A 25,367-nucleotide genomic window follows, 5' to 3' on the forward strand; every position below is an offset into this window, starting at 1 on the left:
CTAACTAAGTGCAAATTAATACATTAAGTCATATAAGATGTCATGATATAAAGATGATGTCCATGGACACTGAATTATTATCTAGATGGTAAATTAAGTTAAAAAGTTTCACGAGACTAGCAATTTTTGCAATTATTGAATAAAAATATTTTTTGAAACTAAAATGCTAATTGGAAGAAAAAAAGGTAATAAGTCATATTTTCGCCATTTTCATTACTCTTGCACTTCATAACATTGTTGAACTGAATTATGTAACGTACAAACTCATGATTCGTAGATCATTATTACTCGCCAAGACGAAGATTCTCTCCAAAAGCATGCAAGCAGGCAATTTTGTTACTTACCCTTCTCTTCTTTATGATTGGCCCAGACTTCACAGTAGGCGCGGTCTTGATGTGAAGTTTTCGCCATTCCACGTTTGGTAGGCGTTTCGCAGCGTCAGAGTCAGCCCCCTAGCGGTAAAAAGGACTGCTGAGCTGCTTCTTACCGGTTTAAAGTTAGGTGAGTAGTGCATGCGCTGCTGTTATCTGTTGGTCTGCGTCGGCGTGATCGTGACTACATAGCAAAATTGCCATTTTATTCCGCCCCCTTTTCATCCCCCCTCCCATTCAAAGTTGTTTAGATCGGCCCATCCTTCTGGGGAGGAAAAGAGATCACTTCAAAGCTATTTGTGACTTCAACTGAAGCTATAGCAGTTCCAACTTATTGCACTCTATGGTGTCTTTGAACTGCAGACCTCTTTGAAGAGGGCTGCATAGTGAAAATTTTGTCGGAAAATCATGCCGAGGCCGAGTCGCAACACTTACGACCATCAGAAACCGCCATATTCTTACATCTCACTAACTTTTATGGCAATAAACAGTTCTGCCGAGAAAATGCTGACGCTCAGTGACATTTATAAATTTATAATGGACAGATTTCCATATTACCAGAAAAATACCCAAAGGTGGCAGAACAGCCTGAGACATAATCTGTCTTTCAATGACTGTTTCATTAAGATTCCTCGGAGGCCAGATCGCCCTGGTAAAGGAAGCTATTGGGCTCTTCATCCAGCTTGTGGTGATATGTTCGAGAATGGTAGTTATTTGAGAAGAAGGAAAAGATTCAAGTTGAGCAAACAAGCCAAAGATGCCACAGCAGCAGCCCTTGCAGATCTGAAACATTATGAAACTGTTGGACAAGCTGCTGTGCAACAGCAAGCCAAGCTCAGACTGACAGCCCTGGCAGCAGCCCCAAGCCACTTGCAACCTCTAGGCGAGACCCTGCTGTCATCAACTATGCCGACAACGTACAAGCAGCCTTTCACGATAGAAAACCTCATCGGCCCTGATCTCAAGAATGGGGGTTTAGTTGGTGGACATCCAGCTCTAACAGGGCAACAACCAATGGTTCCTCAACCCATGCTGTCCCGGTCACTGGCGACTTTTCCTCAAATTAGTATGGCTTCGTGGCATCCCACCTACACTTCAGCTGCAATGACTTTCAACCCGGCGATGACAGGCGTGGAGTTTCCGCATCTGTTTCCCGGTGCTAAACCACCTCACACGGCCACGAGTATTTTCAGTCTACCTTTACACCACACTCTGCACAGGGGACTCGGACAGGTGCCTTTCACCGCTGCTATACCATCTCTAGGACAATACAAGCCGACATTCATACCTTCTGCTTTTCCAAATCTGCCTGACCATGCTCTACTAGGACCTGCCTGCATCAATGCCGGCATCTCCCCGCCGCTCAGAGTAGACTCAGTGTCCAGCGATATTTCAACTAAGTCACTAGATGTCGTATCTGACGACTCGTCGAAGTGACACTAAAAAAAGCTGTAAGTTTTCAATGATTTTCAACCTATTTCTTGTGAATTAACTGGGCATTAGAGTGTTATCTAATGTGTGTATAGTTTCTTAAAGGTTATGCTTTTCATTTTAACTCGCTGCCCGCCCTTTTTATCTATGTTTCTTTAATAGGGTGCGAATATATGTGTTTATTTATATTCTTTTGAGTTCAGACTTAAAATAAAGGTAATCTTTGTTGGTGTAATCAGTTAGATACATTAAATAAATTAAGTTATAAAATGTACATTTTATTTAAATTGTAAAGGTAAAAAATCGTTATTTACTAAATTTGAAAAAAAAAATGAATTTCAGAAATTTAAATTTTAGTATTAAAAAAACTGAATTGATTTAACTTTTTCGAAAATAAAATTTATTTTCTAGCTTTATTTTCATATAAAACTATATAAAACATATGCACTGAAATTCAAAAATATTTGAAAAGTTTTCATGCTGTGTTGGCTAAGTAAATTTAATAATTAAACGAGCGATTCGAACTTCTATTTGAAAAGTTTTAATTTTTAAGCGTTAATTTTATTTTAAATAAATAATTGATGAATTTCCTTTTAATTTCATATTAATATTATGATTCGCTTGTTGATAAAGATTTTCTAACTGAACCTAAGCCAACAAAGATTACCAGAAAGTTCTAGTCAATGAGTTTGAATTTATAAGAAAAATATTTGAGAGATAGAGTTTGATAAATGATTTTAAAAGTTAATTGTGCTGAAAACTTACAAAAAAGAGTAATAAAGTTTTTAAAAGCCGACAACTATGTTTATTTTCCAAGAATTCAACTATAAGTGATTGCCAATTTTTAAAAATATAAATCGTTTTATTTGTAATGTCTTGATTTTAATTTTTTACTGTTATTCACTTCTCTAAACAACTTGAAGAAATTTTATCCTTGCATTTGTTTTAAGTAAAAGCTTTTAAGTTTTAAGACCTTGTATTTTAACAATTGTTTGTTTACACAGGACGGAAGATGTTACTTATTTTTAACTTATGTCAACGAATTCAAATGTTTTACCTCTTTAGCCATATGGCATGAATAAAATTTAAACAATAACAATGCGTAGATGAATTTTATTTTTATTATTTACTTAAGACTTTCAACAATTTTATTACAAATCAAATAATTTCTATGAATTCCGAATCAAATATGCATTTATTGTAATTCAAAATAACTGCAAAATTTAAATGCAAGTGTAACATATTAAAATTTTACAATTTTTCCATTCAAAACTATTTACTTGTGCTTAATTTTTTTCTATTAACCGAGATAGCACTGTTTAACTGCAATCTAAAGTAGTAAATGAAAATGTAATCTCTTTAAAAAATTTCATGTATATGTATTCAAGGCAGTATTTATAATATTTGATAATGTTTTAAACAATTTTATTTTCAAATAAATTTTTGAAAGTTTATGAAAACGTACATTTCTGATATTTTGAGTTCCATATTTAAAATTATTTATTAGTGTATTAATTTAATACATCAGCAATATCTAGTAACACCAGTAAACACAAAAACAAACTTTTGTAAATATTAATTTCATTTGCTTCAGTTTTAATTTATAATAATGATTGTTTCTGTTTTAAAAGTTTTAAATTAATAGAAGAATGTTTATGTAAATAAAAAAATGTGAGATTAAATATTTATCGAGTAGCGGTTTTTGAAAATCATAATTCAAACCATGGAATCAACAAAAGGTATGCAAGAAATTAATTACATATGCAGTTTCTTAGCTTGATTTCTGTTTAAAACTTTGCACTCCAAATAGAAATGGTAACGAATTACAAACTAAATTGCAATTCGTTATAGTAAACTTATTAAAGCGTTAATAACTATAATAAATTGACATGCCTTCTTTAAATATATTAATATTGGTTAAAGAGGGACTTTCATGCATTTATTGCAAAATCAATGATTTTTTTCAAGTGTACATAAAGATTTCTTTGTATACAAGTTATTAAAGGGTGAAAGGGATTTAATATTGAGTATTCTTTATTTTACATGTATTTTTTTTAAAAAAAATTACTGTGTATGAAATGAGGCTTTTTGTATGTCTGTAGGTTTGAAAATCTCAAACTTCTGATTGATAAGTAAATTTTCAAAATAAGATATAAAACTGCTTGAGGATAATAATAAGAGATTTTATATAAAGGGGGGAAAAAGCAAGAACTGAGCAGATATTCAAAACTTTCTATATTGGTAATGTTCGATTCTACTTTATTGCAAAATCTTTTACAAATTAAAATATGTTTAATTATTATTTAAGATAAAGTTACAGCTTTAAAATCTATTTTTAAGCCTTGTATTACATGCAAATACAATCTAGTTACATTTAGCCTTCTTATTTATAACAGTTTTTAAGAGAATAAAAAAAAATAAATCTGGTTGATTTTTTTTGAAAAGTTGCTACATAAATGATTAAATGTTTGATATATGTTTCTTTACCACTCACTTATAGATATTTCAATTTCTTTAAGCCAAAAAATTCTTATTTATAGAGTATTATCTTTATTTTCCTCGAGATATTTCTCTTTATTTTAATTACAAAATTAAAAAAAAAATACAATGAATAACAAAAAGTAAAATCACTGCCCATTAACTTATATTGAGTCTAGTAGTCACTAAAAACAATTGAAAGTTATATTTTAAATAAGATGTATATTAAATGGCGCGAAAAATATCGTGAGCTCAGTTTCTTATAACATTTAGTGACTAATTTCTTATGAATACATTTGTATTTTAATATTTTCAAAGCATCTGAAGATCATTCATACAGAATTTATGCAATTAATAATCAAGAGTTAAATAATGGCATCATAATTATTAATTATTAATAACATAAAAATATTTAGAACTACAAAAGTACTTTTTGAGATCATTCACTCTAAATTTAAGGATTAATAATTGTTGTTAAAAAACACAGAATAAACTTTGTTTGACTTTCGAGCCATTCTTTAATATCCAAGAAGTATTTTTACTCTGCATTTATTTCATTATACAGCGCCTTTACTAAAGAATTAATTTTCTTTTTAAAAATAAATGCAGAGACAAGGAACTATATTTTCATTAAATTATTTGAAATGAATTTCCTCTTCAATCTCTGTTTTATTTTTAAGGCTAATATATTTTAAATTTTATGAAAAGGATTAAAGACTTTAATGAATGAACTAGAGTAGAAAATTTTCCTCTTCTATGATGATCAAATATTTTCAATTTTACATCTAAAAATTCATTATTTTTATTTGATCTAAATGTGGATGTTGAATAAAATTTTAATAAAATAAATATGACTGTAAACTTTAAGCTCATTTTAAAATTCGTCATTTTATTTTGCGAATTGCATGAATAAATATAACTTTCTCTACTTCATTATAATCAGATTTTCTTTGCGAATCTGAAATAAAAAAAATGGTAGTATACTGGTATATATAGGGTTTTAATACAGGTATTGCACTTTACTAGTATAATAAGTATTATAGATCTATAATTCTATATTACTCGTAGTATCTGTTTAAATTATAAGTGAAAGCTGGTGAATATAAAATTGGAAAAGTTGTTGTTGGAACGGCAATTAGCGTGTTTAAAAATTGTAGTTTATATTCAGTATGCAAACTGACCTGCAAAGCAAAATAAAAGACTAATTTTAATTGATTAATTTGAAACGATTTCTTTTAATAGTCTTCACAACTTAAGAATTTCTGTTGGTTTCCTATCATTGAAATCAATTACATTTCAATAAATTTTTTCATCATAGAAATTAATTCAGTTTCAAAATTTCGGGACGAAGATGTAGATTCTTTATTTCAATTTCATTTTGCCGGGATTTATTCGGGGAGTCGGGCGCCGGTAATTGTTCCTTATCATCACGGCTCAAATTCACGATTTAAGCTACCAATATATTCAAAACAGGGTGTCAACAAGGAAATATTTATTTGGAATAGAATTTAATAATGAGTGTCATTATAACAGTCCCTGATGGCTAAATTTAATGCACTTGACAAGTGCAGTATTTCGTTGAAAATTCAATCAGAAAAACGAAAACTTCCATAGATAAATTTAGAGTAAAAAAATACTTTTTAAAAATATTAAAATGCTGAAATACACATAAATGTAATTTAAACTATAAAAAAGTATATAAAAAGATCATAAATTATGAATATTTCCATGATACTCAAAACGGCTTATTTGCTGAAAATCTATTGCTCAATTTTTATATACAGTTTATTACCTAGATTTGAAATGAAATATTATTAAATCTATATAAAATAATCTATTAATAAATATCATTATACATTGGTTTAAAAATTGTTTATAGTACATAAAACTGTACTTTGAAAAGTTTTGATATTATCTAGGTCATTATAAAAGATAATAAATTTTAAAAAAATTTAATCTTCAAAACATTTATTTCTTCTTTAACATCTTTCTAGACGTTTCTTTAAACATAAGCATAAACATTGACATTGATTAAGCATAAACATTGATGTTTTCTATATATCGTAATTATTAGCACAAATGTTTTAATTGAAGGAAATGTAAAATATTGAGGTCAAAATTTTACAATTTATGCAAATATTGTAAGTACATGATTTATTTTTTGATGACGCTATGTTCATAATTGTTACACGAAATGCATTTTAACAGAATACTAAAATATTTTTAGCATTTTTAACAGTTGTCAAAACTGAAAAGAAATGAAATCAAAATTATTATATATCTTATATTTGTATTTATTGTTTATACATTTAGTCGGATTTTGTTAATTTTATTTGAATAAATTAGAGAGTGATATTTAGAAAAACGACTTACGAGTTACTAATGTTTTTTATATAATTTTATTTCTTTAATATTATATTTCTCTCATATTATTAATATATTTCTTTTATATTATTAATACATAGTTCTAGAATCCAAAAGAAGTTAATGGATATATAGTTGATTTTTTTTTTAAATAAAAATTTTTGAATTAAAAGAACTCGGGAAAATTTTTCAGAAATTTTTTTAAAAGTCTAATCAAAAGGCGCATACACACAAAAACTCTTTGACAATGCTTTTAAAACTTAATTTTTCAAATGTTTCGTGGCTTGTTAATGGTCACTGCACTGACTATTTTTAAAATTTTCTAATTTAATGAAAGAAATCAAAGATTTACCGTTTAGAGATATTTTTCATATTATAAAAATACTTTAATTGATTATATTTAATAATTTTCCCATAGATTTATTTAAATTAATTCAAAGATTTTTCCGAAATTAAATTTGTGCATTCGCCACGAAAATTCTGTAATCTTTTTTTTTATAGAGAAGCGATTTAAGATATCTACACTAAATCTAGTATGAAGTTTAAAAAATATCGATCTATTTGCGTAATTTAACAGATTTCCTAAAATGATTAGATTTCGTAAAGTGATATCTGTGAATGATAGCGATTTTTATTTGCTCACTTAAAGTCTTGCCGCTGTTGTAAAAGAGTAAGCGGTCAATTCTAAAACGGAAAATGGCGGCGAAACTTACCCCTTTCGTTTCTTCAAAAATTTAATCTGATTTTAACACCAACTTAAATGATTTAGCATCATTTGTACAATCTTTTGATGAGTTGATTGCCAATTTCCGAATGCTTTTTTTATATATATTTTTTAAGCAAGGAAAAAGGTAATGATATGGTTAATATGGTAGTTTTGTGCGCGCGATTGCTTTTTTAAATTTTAAAGATTTAGAGGCAAATGGTTTTATTGTAATTTTTAAAATTAATTATAGTGTCTATATATATTTTACTTATAGCTTGATTTCATTTATAGATTTTTTTTAAAAAAAAGATAATTTTATGTACATATGACACGCAGAAGATTTAAATGTATATTTCAAAATCCGGCAAAATTAAAGATGAGTCGTTGGTTAGCGATTCCTCTGCTGATGATCAATAGAAGCTTTATGTAGTGAATATTTTCAAATTTATTTCAAATAAGTGAAAAAAAAAAGCTAAAGAATTTTATATCCTTAATTTTTACGACTTTTGAATGAAATTGATTTGTCATTGCGATTGAACTATTTCTTTATATTTCAAAAGTTGAAAAGGATATTTGCTAAATAGACGAATCTTTGCGAAGTGTTATAAATATTTGAAAATTTGTTATTCCATTAAAAGATTTTATTCTAATAATTTTAGATTAGATATCACTGATTCCTTTGATGAAAAATATGTATTTACTTCCACTGATAAAATGCTAAGGTATTCCGGGCAAGCCTGTGTCGAGAAATTTTAGAAAAAGAATTGATTGAATAGTGAAAAAAAAAGTAATAATGCAATTGCATTTAATTTAAAAATTTATTTTAGTGTTAAAATAAATTGAAAATTGCTTTAATTTTCCAATGATATTCACCGCACCTTTAATCCTAAATATGTCTTTATTAAAGAATTTTATTTCTTAATGATTGTTGTGTTTTCAGTAGAATGACATGAAAGTAGATACCTTTAGAAGATGTTAGATGAATAGGAAAGTTTGCGTAGTTTATTTTCATGGCATTTTTTCATATTTTTTTTTAAATATTACTACAGTAAAAAGGTAAAGAAAAAGAAAAAAATATTCTTAAGTAGGATGAAATCTCAAAATTTTGAATATCAGAGATGTATTTTTAAAATATGATTGTCAAGGCACAAATATAATAAAATAAAAACTAATTTTGTATTTTTAAAGATTTTTTTTTATATAATATGAAAGTTAAGTGTATTTGAATTAAAAAGTTTCACATTTCTAATTTTATCAAACCGAAATTTATGGTGCTGGAAAACATGAATCCGTTTCACTTTTTTTGAAACCATTAACATATTTGATATCTGGATATCAAATTGATATGCATTCGTTTGTAGTTTACACTAAAAATTCTTTGAATTTACTAATCTTGAAAGTTTAAAAACTGTGACAGCAAGAAATCTAAATATAATTTCTTCATAATATGAAAGAAAGTTGGATATCTATCCCAACCATATTTTCTTTCAAACTTTCTTATAACTTAAGTTTGCACAATAATTTATCTGTTAAGTACTACTTTATGATATTTCTCTTTTTAATAAGTTTAAATCCCATCTTTAATTTTGCAGATACTTTTTTTGTATAAAACCTCGAGTTGGAACCTCACCTTTAATTTATTGTTGAAACGCTAACTAGATTATTCTGATTTGGAATTTTCGATGTGTCTTTCTGTGATTGTTTCATCACCTTCCCCTTTAATTATTGTCTCCGTTTTCTCAAGGAAATGTCTAACTCTGAGAAAATGTTTCTAACATTGATATGTCAGGAAGAAATTTAACATATTTGTAAGTTAAACTAATTTATTTATGACATCTTGTAAAAATATTTAAATAATGCCTAGTCACATAGCGAGGAAAAAGACTCCGCGAGATGTCATCCGATATAGCAGCCTTGACAAATGCCATCCTGTCATTCAGATGAATATCTGTCATTTACAGAATACGTTTAGAAATTGAAGGTTTATTTTCACTGTTTTTGTCGTGAGAAAATTCTACTTAACAGCAAGTTGGTATTTGTTTTCAACTTTTTAAAAGTATATAGGATTTAAATTGTTGTGAATTATGCTTCAAAAGACATACCAAATTTTCACAGAATACCTAAATATATATACTTTGAAAAATTTAAGTTTTGTAAGCTTCTGAAATCATATTCATTTTTACACTAAAAATGTTAAATTTAAACTCACTCAAAACTAGGCTCGCTACATAAATTATTTTCAAGCTCTCCGATAGCTAGTTTCAGCTATCTCCGATATTGGCTGATGATCTTACGCAGTGGGTTTTCTTTTTTTTAAAATCCATGATATTTTTTTCTAATTTAAACATGCATTTAACCTTTAAAATTTACTTCAGATGCCAGTCTAATTAACATTAATTCATAATTTTTTTATTGCTTTTAAGATTTTTGAATTTGTTTTAGACAAATGTAAATTGAATTAAATTTGACGAAGCACGATGCCATCAAATCAACAACAATCAACTATTTGTTGAGAGTCTAAGTATTACACAAGCCAAGTTATCCTTATGTTTATTAACTGTAACAAAACGCAATTCGGAATTATATCCTTTGGTTAAAATTCGATTTGAAATGTAAACGAAGCATTTCATGATATAGTCTTTAAAAAAGTAAAATATATTGTTTTCTTTAATTTACAAATATCCTTTTTTTTAATAAAAATGAAGAAAATTTCAATGCTTAATGAATTTGAAATTTAAAATTTCATTGATTTCGTGAACAATGGAGCAGATTTATATTGCATCTTATTTACCAAATTTAAAAAATTTAAATAATTTGACTTGAAATGAATAATCCTGGTCCGTATTAGTTAGCGAATGATCAGTACATATAAGACATTAGCGAAATGAATTAATATTTCTTTAATCAAATAATTAACATAAGCTACAACAAATATATAAAAGGTAAAAATTCACTAATGTTTAATCAGCATAAAGTTTTCAAAATCTGCACTTTGCTTAAATTTAGGCGAATTAAAAAAAAAATTCTCGTATATTGTTGTTTCAATCTCCAAATTCAAATATCCTCAGCAATCTTTCGCCTGCAATTCTGATTTCCTTTCAGCATATCATTTACCTTCACTGCTTCTCTTATGTCTATTTAGTCTTAACGTTAATGCTTTTGCACATTTATTCAGCTTTCTAGCTGATTTAATAGCTTGTAGCTACAAATTCGCTTGGGAAAGGGATTAGAAGCATTCGATTGTACAAACTGAGTGTTTTCTGGTACAGTGCCGATAGCTCTTTCTACTGCGAAGGTCCATGTAGTATTTATCTTCGTACCGCTGAGTAAACAGTTTTTATAATTTCAATGCAATTATTGCGTTAGACATTTTATGCTGGAAATAGATTTCCTGTTATGTGCGCCATTACTTAGATGTTTATAAACATTACATATTCTGTTTTTATGCTGTAAATAATTGAACTTTTGAATTATATATTAACTTCTAGAATCGTCTGTTAGCTAGTTTAACTGTAGCATTCAATTTTATACAATAATTTTCAAATACGCGAAAACTTTGACAACTCCAAAGAAAAAAAAAAGTCACTAGTAGTTATGATTTGTATTCTAATGGATGTATTCTAATTCATTTTTTTAAAAAAAGAGACGCTTTTTATAATTTAAAATTTATGAATGAATTTTATAAGGAAATCTTAAAAATTTATGAATAAAAAAAAATCAGTGCTTGCATTTTAAAATCGCAACGCATTGACTGAATGAGAATTTTAGTATTTCAAAGAACATATTTACGATGTACATAGTCATCTTGTTACGTGTATAGCTTTTAAAAACGCGAATATTCAGTGTTTTATGCTTGTTTTGCAAATATATAAAATGCATGCTTTTTTTAATTAAAGATTCATGCTTAAAATTATTTTCTTATAAAAAGTGTACAGCAGTTGTACACTGTCATTGTTTTCTTTAAATAAATGTTAAGTTCCAGGTCATCAATGTTGTCAATATGAAGGGAATAAATGTTGTCAATATGAAGGAATTTAAATGTGAACAGACTATTTATTTTCCAATGTGCCTTTAGCAATTAGCCTTTTTATAAGCTTATAACATTAAGTTAATAAAAAAAAATGTGCAAAGCCTTTTTAACAGCCCACAAAACCAACAATGGTCGCGAATAATTGAAGACAAAATTTTAGACGGCAATAACAATACTTATTGATATAACCAAGCTGAGATATCATAAGACTGATGCACATTATCAGTAAATTTCCGCACTCAAATAATCACATTTTCCCTATAGTGAATTAGCAATCCTCAAATTTCTAATCAACCGAAAGGATCTTCATAATTCCTCCAATAATCTACATTCAGCTAATAACACGGATGTAACTTTATCTCGGGAACATAATTTTTTGTACTTCCTGTGATAAAAGATTCATTTTATTGAAAATACATCCAAATGCGCTATTATCAAGCAAATATAATGCTGAATATTGAATAATTTTTATTGGTTTGTTTTCATATCTCTCCCATCCGACGTATGCATAAGGCGCCTAATAATGTATAGTACATATAATATTTTAGAGGTTTTCTTATGAATTTTATGCTTATTTTTAAGTAGCAAAGTTTTTAAATCTTTTTTTTAAAGTCTTCTGTCCCAAATTGGAAAACATCTCTAATGCAAAAAATGAAAGGAAAATCCTCCACCCTCATCCAACTATTTAAGAATAATAAAATATTCTAAATGCATGATTTTTTTCTGTTATCAGAAAAAAACCCTGTGCCTAGAGTCATTGGTCAATTATCAATCAATTTTTCCACCTAAACTAATATAATTTTTTTAAAAACGGCTTCTCTTATTAAAATATCTTTTAAAAGCGAAAATTCCTTGATTTTTACTGTGTTAAATGTTCCATCGCTTGATAAAACTAGGGCAAAATAATGTTACCATAGTTCAAAGTCCTAACTTTGTCCAGCAAAGGAGTGCATATAAATTACTTAATCGAATGCGCCAAATTTTAAAGAAAAACTATTAACAATTGAAAAATTTGCACAGTTGAAATCAGTATTATTGAAAAGACATAATTTTTAATTTTAAGATAGTTTTTTTTTTTTTTTTTTTTGAATAATTTCCTCCTAAGTTTCTGCGGGAAAAAAAGTACAAAATATAAATTAATTTCTCGTAGCCCTGACGCTACTTTTATTTGATCGTAAGAGCGTTTTGCCTCCATTCGAGCGATTGACTGCTTTTATTTAATCCTAAATTATTACTTTAGAGCAAATGAAAATCCGTTAAATAGATACATATTAAAATAAAATTTAAAAAAATTGCGGGGAAATAGTCAAAGTCATCAATTATTTTAATGCATTTAGATGTTTTTAAAAGATTAATAGCACTTGAAAAATATTGTGCAGAAATTTTTAGAATTTAAATGGTAAAATCATAAATTTTAAAATATAAAAGTATTTCTTCTAGAATAATTTCACCCGAGTTACTGTGGAAGTAAGACGATATTTTACTTAATTTCTAATTATATATTTAATTACTTTTTGAAGTTTGAAAAGTAGATAGTACTGCTTTGATTTCCTTAAATAAAAAAAAATGTGCAAAATTTGGTCCAATTCTACCTAATTGCTTAAAAGATGTGAAATAGGCATACATACTGGAATAGCCACAACGACTTATTTGTCCTAAAAAAAATCAAGAAACTCCAAGGAATAGTTCATAGGAATAGCTACATCCACTTCATAGTTTTCTTTAGTATGTTTTTTTCAAGCATACAGACATACGAGAAGTCTGCTTTTTAGGTTCAAAGAATTTTTAATGCTATTAATATCCATTTGATATAAAGAAATAAGTTTACGAGAAAGTTTTATAAGTTTTCCAGGTCTCCTGAAATGAATAGACATTGCATTTTAGGTATTTAAAATTGGTGCTAATATTATAAATTGCAAGAAAATGTTAAATTTGCAAAAGATTTTAAGTACCTCTAAAATCTTTTTCATTATTTTATTAATCTCATTCTCATACATACTATGCTAATGGCACATTATCCATTCATTTTATAAAATTTCTAATGTCTGAGAAGTCTTTCGTTAATTCTGTAGAGAAAATTTATTGCTTTAGGTTTGAAAATGTAAGATTTCTTAGATTTGTGATAATAGGACATTGTTCATAATGTTACAACTTTACTAATGATAATATAATTAAATTCGTGCCTCAATTTTTTTAGCTGATGAGTTGGATTTGAAATAAAGATATCAGAACACTGCCACATATGGTGAAATATTTTAAAGATTTTTCTTGAAGGTATTTGAGAAATATAAAAAAAATGTCAAAATATTTTGAATTTTTCTCATCGATGTAATACAAAGTCGATGATTGTTCTAAGTTCCTTAATACCGATGAAACTTATTCTAGTATTATTTAAAAAATTATTTCTTTTTAATTTTCCAGTAGATAGAAGAAAATAATACTAAATTTATAGTTAAAATTGCAGATGCATTATAGAGTATAAAAAGAATAGTGAAGTGATTTTTTAAAATTGCATGCCATTACTTTTATTTAAATTAAGTTTGTATTTCTATTATAATGTTTTTTTTAAACCATCTAAATATTGGAATTAAAAAACAGCAATGAAAAATGATTACTATTAAAGATTTTGCTAACTATTCCTCTAGTGCTCACTAAGGTTCGACTCCGATTCTAAAAATGAGTAAATTAATCACCATAAATAAACAACAACTTTTAAATATTTCCTCAAGGATTATTTCAAGATTATAACTTATAGTTTTATTCTTATTAAATATAATAACATCTATTACTCAGTTGATGCGACTAACTAACGGAATGCTTTCATTTTAAATTCACCAAATTAATCCTATTAACTATCTGCAAGCATTATTCTTTCCTCTAGTAATTTTAAAATGGATTGCGCATGTTTTCCTATTTTAAAATTGATTTTGTTGATTATACATTAAGCTAAAAAAGGCATAAGAATTAATGTTTTCATTTGCTCAAAAACATATCAATGTTATTATATCAACTTCATTTGGAATAATTGGTTTTGAAACTCAATGAAACCCTAGCTGATATATACCAGGTGTTAACAGGAATTAAAATCTCTTCGCATAATAATTTTAACGTAGGAACAATTCCTCTATTGCATAAAATATTATATTATGTAAAACCCTTTTCGAAGCATTGTGTTAAAAAAAAACAAAAACAAAAGAGATTTAAAAATTTGGTTGAGTACTTCAAAGTCCTAATGTTTCTCAGAAAAGAAGTAAATATATATATATTTTTAATTTCAGAATCGTCTGCATTAAATTTTCTAAAGAATTAATAGCAGTAGACTGAAAATTTGGACAAAAATAATATTGTGGAGAAAGTAAAACTTTTAATTTTAAGTTATTGTAATTCTTTTTCGGATTAATTTCCTAAGTTTTTGTGGAGTTAAAAAAAAAAGTATTGGTTATTTTCTTATAACCTGCAGCAGCGGTCATGGTCGAACTTTCGTCAAGCTTTTTGTCATAAGCTTTACTTTACATCGTTAAAGAAGACTACTTAGAAAGAAATGAAAATCACGTAAAAAGATATGAATTGAAATAAAACGGAAATTAAAAAAAATAATGGTAGTGTAATTCAGAGTTAACATCAATTTCGATGTTTTTAAATTTTCTAAATATTAATAAAAGTTGAAGAAAAAGTAGTACAGAAACGAAATTGATGTAATTAAAATGGTAAAACTTTGAATTTTAAGGTGATGTTAAAATATTTTTCTGGAATAATTTTCTCTGAAATTGTTGGAAAGAAGACGAAATATTGGTTAACTTCTAATTAATTGAATAGTTAATTAATTTTTGAACTTTGAAAAATTGACAGTAATTTTCTTTATCTTAAATAATAAATGTGCGAAATTTGATTGAATTCAAACTACATGTCCAAGAGGAAATGTGAAATATATACATACATATATATGACTTTTATTAAGATTGATTGATTAAAATGAGGGTTTATTCACTCTCTTAGAAAATAATGAAATTTCAGAACTTGTATTTCCTTTGACAATATGACTAAATATTATTTTATATAAGTTATTTTTTGTTATAAACTACATTGTGATTAAAACAGTGCTATCTCATAATAGAAATTTTTGAGCAAAAAATCTAAAGAGTGAAGAAAATTATTTAGATGAAGTTTTACAAAACCGACGATTATACCGATAATAATACTTGACATTTTAATCAAATAAAGATGACAGCCGTACGTAATATAACAATATTTTCTAGTTTTATGCGATCTCAAATTAATAAAAGTTAATTAATGTGCAATATGCTATAGTTATTTAAATTTATTTTATAAGCCTTTAAAAGGGCATTTAATTTTTTTTAAATGTCTTTGTCACAATTTACGTTTTTTTCTTAAGATATTTTCTAAGAGTTAACTATTTTATGTAGTAAAAAATTCATTACCAATAAAACTTATTTTTAAAAAAGAAAATGATTACCAAACTAAATTTTATAATTGATATTTTTCTTTATTTTGTTCAAAATATTTTTAATTTCTTAGGCTTGAATGTTTAGAGAAGTGAATACTAATACTGATAATAATACTTTGTATGAAATAATTTCAAAGAAAGATCTATCTTCTTATTCATAATAAGTCATACATCATTAAATACCTAAATTAATTTTTCAGCAGCTTTTATTTCTTTTTTTCAGCAATTCTTTCTTAAATTGTATATACTGTATTCATATGATTATGTTAGAAAATCTATTTATTTATAACTTAAGAAAAGGTTGAAAATCATTGCATAAACTTCCTACAAACCTTGGTAGAAGTTTTCCTATTCTATATTTGTGTTGTGACGGAACTTTTTGTACTAGCACTGTTGACCAGTGGCATCTCGACCAATGGCGAAGATATTACACATCGCTCAAGTGTCTGCAACAAGGTAAAGGTTTTTCGTCGATTCTCTTTGGTGTTGCTGTAGGCGAAAAAGTGTGACACTATTTAAATGATTTTGACCCTAGCATGTGCGAACTGTAAAATGATTGTAAATTTGTCTGTTATTGAGCCGTTGTAAATAGGTAGCTTGTTAAAAGAAAACTGTAAATGTATTATTATTCGTTTTAAAAAATAGACAATACATCAAATAAATGGCTTTATAACTCTATATGAAGTTTCGGCTACTTTTTATTTTTATTTTTCATTAGTTAATCTTCAAATATGTGTATTAAAACATACCCGAGATTATTTTTAAGAAATTAACAACATGAAAAGAATTAATAAACTGGTACTTTTTTGTAATTAATGCTATTATGTTTTTATCTCAACTTAAAATTGTTTACAAATACATATACGAAAATCTTAAAAGTAAATGGAAAGTAAAAGTTATTTAAATCTTAAGTTTTTTTTCGAAAGAATATAGAATTGTATCAAATAATCAAACATGTTAAACATGAATGAAGATTACATAAAACTACGCATTTTACTAATGAAGGTTATAGAACAAAAACATAATTACAAAGATTGCTATTTGTTTGAATAATTCCTAACTACTTTATTGGGCTAAATTGAAGCTTTTTTTTATTCTGGAAATATACATATATGTGACATGTTGCATTTTTTTTTATCGTGTTATAAATTTAAGTATTTCATTAGGTTTCGAATTTATTTTGAATTTAATATTTAAGATTCACAAATTAGATTGACTGCATGCGAATTAAAATGAATGGTACTTAAATTTGTCAATTAACAATTTTAATATGAGAAAAAATTGAAATCCTAATTATGTAATGAGGATATTATAAACTAAACAATTTGTATTCTTAATTAGAAGATTAAATGTGAATTTTAAACCATTTTATTCAAAATATTCCAAAAATAAAATTGAATAGCATGAATGGCAACTATAGAAAGCAAATATTAATTCTTTATATTATTTAGCGCAACTAAATCTTATTCGCTAAAAAGTCTATCATTCCAATTAAAAAATCGATTTTTTTATTATTTTAAATATTATATTTAATGTAGATTGTTTATGATTAGCTTTAAATATTACTTTTCAGTGAAAATTGTTTATTATTAGCTTTAAGTCTTACAATTTTCTTAAACACAAAACACCTAAACAAATTCTATGTAAATTCCTATTAGCCTTGGTTATTTTTTCAGATGTCGAAATCTTTAATTTTCCGTAACGTAATTAAATTCAGGACATATTTATATCTTATTATAAAAAATATCTGGGTCGTTGAACATATAATTTTGATTCACAAAAATAACGGTGTTTTAATATATTTATATATAAATATAGTGCAGTGTAAATTTTATAAATATAGTGCAATTAGATTTCCTTAATCATGTAAGGGAAAGTAAAAATCTTGTTTATTTTACTGAATCAAATTTTCATGGCTATAAACAAAAGCTAAATTTTTGTACTTAACCTAAAACAAACAATTTGGAAATTCTAAAATTTCTCCAATAACTAAATATCTAACAAATTAACTTAGCGAAATGCAACTGAATTAACTGATGAAAAATAAATTTAGTTACTTCTCAACGTTTCTATGTTTTTATTTTAAAAAACCCCTTATAAATGGGATCTGATTAATTGGTGCTTAAAGGCCTTTATCGGATTTGTTTTAAATTATTGAACATTCAAATATTTAAATTAAGATATTTTGTAGAAAGTATAAACTTTTTATTACAGAATCATTCTTATAGTAATAAAATTTAGTTATCTTAGTAAACGCTTTAAAGATTTCACTGGTAAAATAAAACATTTTTAAATTTTTCAAAAATGCAATCGTTATGGAAAGGAATTCCTCTTTTGAATATCCAGGCATTCTTTGAGTGCTAAAGTTTGTAATTTCTAAGCATTTGAAAAAGGCATTTTCAGAAAGAATATTGAATAATTTAATAAACCACGACTCTTAAATAATTTTAATGCTGAATCTAATAATGAATCATTTTATGATTTGAGTGTATATTTTAAATGCATCTTAAAGAATTTTCTATTTATGTACTTGTAATATGATCATTATCACTTAATATATCACTAAAATAAATAAAATAATATTATTTTTTAAAAATTAGAATGATCAATAAGTTATAAATCAAGAACTAAATTTAATGATACTAACATCTTAAATCGTGTATTAATTAAGAATTAATCTCTTTGCATGGGTAAAAAGAATTTTCAATTTTGCTTCGAATACTTTTAGTGGTTGTTAAAGTAGGGAGATGTATGGATACAATGAAATCATAGGAAAATCCGAATATATCATTCTACGTTCGGTTATAACTTATGAGTAACTTATTATTTAACATGCGTCAAAATTAATAATCATATTTAAATAAAGTAAAAATGAATCAATAAAAATATTTTGTTTCTTTTAATTTATTCTGATTTTATTTAAAAAACGTGAAATTTAGACGGGCGAATGAAGAATATCTTTGCCTTTCTGGTTAAATGACATTAACCCACTAAGTTTTAACTATCAGAGATGACATACAAATGATTTTTATCTTTGGTTTAAAAACGTTTTTATAGCAGTGGCTGGGAAAAAAAATTGTGATTTATCATTTTGGCTCTAAATTTTATCTTTAGATATGAATTTTACATTTCGAGCATCTGTAGTTAAGTGGAAAGAAAGACACTGAAACATAAATTTTCAAAAGATCTTTAAGATATAGTCCATTTATAACCGGATTCTTTCTTGACTTAAATAAAAAGGACAGCCAGAGTCTGCATATAATAATTTAGAAAATATTACTAATTTACGAAATGACATTTTTCAATAGAAGTATCATCACTACTTGACATTTTTACTACTTTGACTACTAATGACGTTTTTACTACACTGTGTCTTTTCAAAATAAAGCAATTGTATTCCTTTTCCAAGTAATCAATGAGTTTGTCAAATTTTCTCAAATGAATTAAAATTATTTTTTAAAACCTTAACTATCATATAACAATTCGCCGAAAGATATTAATAGTTGTAAAACATGTTAATGAAAATGATTTACTTATCTGAATTATAATTCATTTCTTGTTACTAAGTTTATCGGAATTCCAGATGCAACAGAATATTTAGAGAGTGTAATTAAACGCAAAAATTGTTGAATTATGTGTGATTTAAATTTATTTTTGAAGCAAAATTCTTTTAATTTTGTTGGAATAATTTTTGTGTCTATAAAGTAAGGTGCGACAGTCACAGATTAAAAGATGGCAACGTGATTTGAGTCTATATGAAAATACATAAAAATTAAACGAAATTTATTGTTATAGCTATTAGAAAAATATCTGGTTATGACAAAAACTTAAGCCGCATTTACATGTGTTTAGTGAAATTTTCACATTGTAAGAAATTTATTTGAAGTTTAGATATTAATTAATGTAATGTCTTGAATTGACCTAAAATTCCAGTATCTGTAAAAGAGAAAAAAAGTCTTGATATTCTTAAAGTTCAATATACTTAGGATAATGAACGATCAGTGTTTTAGATTTGTGTGAATCAAAAGTCTAAACTATCATCGTGTTTATTTTTTCCAAATTCTAAAAAAAAAAAAGTTTTTTTAAAAAATATTTTTTGAGCCGCATTAACAAATTTTAATGACATTTAAGTTATTAAATTCTTTTTAAAAAACTTAGTTTTTTTGTATATTCATCAAATGCACCATGCTAATGAAGTTATGAATCCTTTGAAGTTTTTTAATCTGCTCAATGCTTCCCACTGATTGAACTGATTGATAGTTCCGTGACGGAAGCTTTTTCTAAATATTCACGATTATCGGTGAAGCGCTCACCGCTCAAAGGGCTCCCCGGGTGGGTTCGGCAGAGACATTTAATACATTCGTGGGAGACATCATAGAATGTTTCTCAGAATGTTCTCTTCAATTACCGATGCGGATGAATGATTTGCATCTATTTAATGAATTTTTTGACAGTTGTAGTTACCTCCAAATTTGGTAATTTCAGCTATTTCGCAGTTTTAAATTAGGCATGTCAAAACGCTAACGAGCTTTGTTATGTTCTCTTGTTAGGAGCTCCAAGTTATGAAAGAAAAGAAAAGGATTGTTATGAAAACGTGGGTTTATTTTGAAAAATATTATATTCAGGCTTCGACTTTAAGAAAAAGTTATTCAATATAACATGCTTCGAGTTTATTTAGTTTTTAGTTTGTATAATAGTACTGCATTTTGGAACTATTAATGAACTGAACTATTAATGAAAGTCTAAAACCTAACGTAGATATGAAAACTTTGGTAAAGAATACGCAAGTACGCATCAAATTTCATTTATCTTGATGTGTTTTTTTATTCTGTTATGATAAATTCTGTTATGTTTACGAACGTGCAGACAAAACAGATATCCTACCCTCTGATTGATTTAGCATAAAGTTAGATATCTACAATTATAGTGTAATGACGTACATCCTTTATTTGGCACGGTTGCTTAGAATTAATTTATTTTCATTGGCATTTAGGGAAGATCTACAACTTCAAATACTTTATATGAGTATAGCAAGCATGCTTTCTTACGCATATTTCTGGATGATAATTTTAACAAATTTCTAAGAATTAATTAAAAAAATTCTATCAAATTGTTAATATTTTATAAATAAATTAGCACGTACATTCCATAAATATTTTACTACAACTTTTCATCATTTGTCAATCTATATAGCTTGTTCGAATTTTTGATTTATTGTGATCACATACGTGAGGATAGTTATACACAATTATTTCAAGAATGGATTTGGTATAATTTTTTATATATATAAATAGGCATTTCTTGTAATAAAATTATTCGCCGAATTTCATTTAAAATGTTGAGATTGCATTGTTGAGGTATCATATTCACGCGTATGTGGGAGGAGGAAAGGGCAAGCGTTTCATAAATGTATCTATATCAAACCAGATTGATAAAAGTAATTCTAGTTTTTCAGTTTCATAGATGTCTAAAATCCGGAAGTCGAATATTTTGACAGTTACAAAACTTTTCTTTGTATACTTGTTACACAAGAAGGAATCTTGCATTTTATAAAACAGTTGGAATTAGATTAATTTTCATATTGTATTTCTATCTTATATGTAACACGATAGGTTTTAATGTTTTTCGATGATAAAAAGATTAAAAATTTGAGATTAAATTTCAAAAGTGGTTCAGGCTGAATATTGATAATAAGGGCTTTCATTTGCGTAAGATTAAATATAAATTCCACATTTATTTAGACATGCAGAAATATCGAAAGATTTAATCATTACAAATTCTACTTCAAATTCCCTTGTAAAACAAACAAACAAACAAAAAATTAAATTGAATTTTTAACCAGTTTTTATTAAGTTTATTTTGAAATTATAGTATATATAATGAAAAAAAAGTATGGTTCGATTTTTTTTATATAACAAAGGTTATATTGGTTCTAAATTTTTGAATAGCGTAACAGTATTAAAAAAATTTCGGGATCTTGTAGAAAACTCATTGAGGAACAAAATATTGTTTGTATGTCGAAAGTTAAACAATTCATATTTAATTTTTTTTTTCAAATTTTTTCTTGTGAGCCTGCCGGAACACCTCTGTAGGGAATTTTTTAAAAAAAACATTATTTGAAAAATCACAAAATGACACTAATAAGTAAAGTTTTAATGAAATATTCAAATAGATTTTAAAATTTTTCAAATCGCAGTAGCTTCTAAATCATTTTTACTCACCGTCGTCCCAATTATAGGATACAACGATTCGATGTCGATAATTTTGCCCTTATAATATCAAATTTTTCGAATCCACTTGGTATCAAGACCTTGCTGTAAATGAATTTATGCTTTGCAAAATTTTTTTCATTACCAATTCAGCGAACGTAGCAAAAAAACAAACTCTAGATTTCCTCTGATTTACAGCATCAACTGTATGAACAACTGATCTTGTCATCCATCATATTTGGCTCATTACATCCTCAAAGAGTCAATATTCTGAAGTAAATCGGATTCATCGAGTGATTACAAGGCAGCAACAGGTGTCGGTCATGTGTGAACAGTAATTTCTTGTTCTTAGCGTCCTGCTTTATGCATGATTCGGTTCTTCTTGATGTAATTGTCGCTTGTCATAATACTAACTATAATCCAGAGGACACAGAAAATAAGCGTCCAAATGTCTATTTTATATAACGCCTTGAGAAATTTCGTTCACTGCAGAAGTTTCATAAACTTTAATTAATAAATAGTTAAGCTTTGGACTTTATTACATAGAAATAAATGACGATTTTTTATAAGTGACATTTGTGCTTGCTTAATTATTATTTATTATTATTATTATATTAAATTTAGCTTCATTTTCAGGTTCAGTTGTATACGAGTCGTTTGTGCGAGTACATTTCAAAGAACTTCAAATTTAGGAATTTGTACGTTTTCATAAATTAATTTGAGTTCTTACAGCTCAACTGGAGTTAAAAATTGACTCTTTTTAATGGATCATTCTTGGTTCTAGATTAAAGAACTTTCCGAGTTTCAAAATTACGAATTTGTGTATTTTTGCAAACCAAGATTTCATAAATTTCGCAGCTTCTGATCTCTTGCGAATTTTTGATTACACGGAATTTTATCTTAATCTCTATGATATAAGAGATCATTATATTTTAAGTAAATAAAATTTATGACAAATTTTTTACCATGGAAATATGGTATACCTATGTTCGGTATTAGCACCAATGCCATTTAAAAAGTTTAGAAATGGAACGTTCTTTCTGGCTCATAGGAAAGAATTTTTAAGAGAAGGTTAAATAAAATAACGAGAGACATTTCATTCTAAATCTTATATTTAACAATATTTTATCCCTGAAATACTAATTTCAGCATGTTTTATATTATATATAGTGAGTATTTATTGCATCAGGAGATAAAACTCGTCAAGTTATGGACATTATTTTAAGTAAAAAGAAAGAAAGAAAAATGTGTTGTATTAAAAGAAAGTTTTTATTGCACGAAAGCTTAGAGTATTTTTTAATGTTCTATTGAATTAAAGAATAATAATTTAAAAAAAATTAATCACCGAGAATTCAAGGGAAAAAAAAATCAAAATGCGATACCATGTCTCCGATCCAATCCATACTGCACTCCATATAAAAAAAAAAAAATGGGGAAAATATTTCAGTATTAAATAATTTAAATTGTGAAAATTCCGAAGCTTCAATTTTTATTTGTATAATTTTTTATATGGAAATTTCTGACTTAAAATGACTATTGAGCATTTTCAATTCAGAAATCTCGTATTTGGTTGAAGCCACAGAAACCTCGCATTAAAAACGATTAATTTCTCTTAAATTTCCTTCCATTCAAACAACAACCCATTCTTTATTCATAAATATCAGGATCTTCCCAACTCCACTTCATTGTTTTTCAAAAATTCCGCCTGCCCCCTCCTATTGCTGCCCCCCAGTTTATTTCTTTTACACGCGAATATCACGGCCTAGCCAGGCAGCTGAAGGTAATCAACAAAAGGGAGTACCGTGATTTCCCTCCCCCCTTCATACTTTTCAAAAATCTAACATCCCCCTCAACACTAACTGTCATTGATTACCAATATTAGATATTACCGTCTCGATAGGCGGCAGCGGCAGATATTAGAGGCCAGCATCTGACCAGCTAAGGTGTTACTATCATTAAACGAGTAATAACAGACGCGCTCTCTTTCAGAATCATCCATTATAGTTCGGAGCGGGCTGTTTAAAGGGCTGCCTTCGTTTTGTTTCTATGATGCCCATAGGGGTGAATTCGTCTCATATTAAATAATAATAAGTAGAATAAAAATGTCATTAAATGTGGAGTTTTTGAAAAGAATTTTGCTGCGGGAAGCATTCTTTTTATTTATTATATCGCATGTTTTTTTGTTTTTGTTTTTCTATTGTTTTTCTCTGTGTGTTAAATTTGATGGAAAAAGTATTCGTGGAAATGCTAGAGAATTGCTATAATTTTTTGAGTATTAATGATAAAATTAAAAATTCAAATTCAGAAAATTGTATTAATTTAGCTTTGAAGTAATTTTTTTTCAAGGGAAATATAATTTGATGCAATTTATATGAAAAATATTACTTAAAATAGGGTTGAAATTTTGTAAGATTATTTCTGGAAGGGAAAAAAATGTTATTGAAATAGTAATTAGATTTATGACATTTTCGAGTTAGTTCATAAAGATTAAAGCAGTATCTTTAGCAAATTATATTAATTTTGATTTGGAGTATATGAGCTTAGGCAAAATTTGATTCCATGAACTTTTTCTCAAAATAATAATAATAATATTGAAAATTTTGAAATTAATCATTTTAATAATAATGAATTCATTGTCTGAAATATTAATAAAATCTTCTAATATTTTCAAAGTTCATCATTTACTTTTTTGAATATATGAAAAAAAAATTGCAAGATCACAGAATTTAAATTTAGAAACTTCTAAATAATGAACAAATTTAATTTATTTAGATTTTTGGTTCTTTATAAAAGGGGGTGTAATAATCTATTTCACTATGTGTGGAATAGTATATGAGTAAAAGATTCATTAAGTCTTCAAAACTGTTATTAAAGTGATGGTAATGACTAATTTTATTGAATTACTTTATGAAAAATTTGCATTACTTTAATTTCATTTATACTGTACGGCTTTGACTGCCATCCAGTTTGCAGGGAATATATTGGTTGTGCTTAACTGCAATTAAATTATTTATATATAGTTTGATTACCATGAATCCTTCAAAAAAATCATTAAGCAAAATAATTTTCCTAAAAATATTTATGAAAAATTATATTAAAATATTTATTATATTAAAAATTTTTACAAAATAATTTCCCGATAATTGAAATCTTTAATTTTTAATAGAAGAAAAGTCACGATTTAAGTATATGATAAAAGAATGCAGTAAAATTCAAATAGATTTCGACAGAATAAACTATAATTGACACTGATGGAAAGAAGAAAAAAAAATTGCCAATACCGAATTGATAACCTTAAAAAGTTAATTTTTAA

General features: G+C 26.7%; 1 protein-coding gene across 1 annotated transcript; it reads left to right on the forward strand.

Moving 5' to 3' along the window:
* Positions 1-569: 569 nt before the first annotated feature.
* Positions 570-2,058, forward strand: LOC129961640 (forkhead box protein B1-like). Its single transcript, XM_056075165.1, has one exon. The coding sequence runs from the start codon at positions 780-782 to the stop codon at positions 1,806-1,808; it is 1,029 nt and encodes a 342-aa protein (XP_055931140.1). The 5' UTR covers positions 570-779; the 3' UTR covers positions 1,809-2,058.
* Positions 2,059-25,367: the final 23,309 nt, after the last annotated feature.

This window comes from Argiope bruennichi, chromosome 2 (assembly GCF_947563725.1).
Source record: "Argiope bruennichi chromosome 2, qqArgBrue1.1, whole genome shotgun sequence".
NCBI lineage: Eukaryota > Metazoa > Arthropoda > Arachnida > Araneae > Araneidae > Argiope > Argiope bruennichi.

Bases quoted from the DNA above. Each gene is read 5' to 3' on its own strand.
- LOC129961640 (XM_056075165.1), top strand. From the start codon at position 780: ATGCCGAGGCCGAGTCGCAACACTTACGACCATCAGAAACCGCCATAT.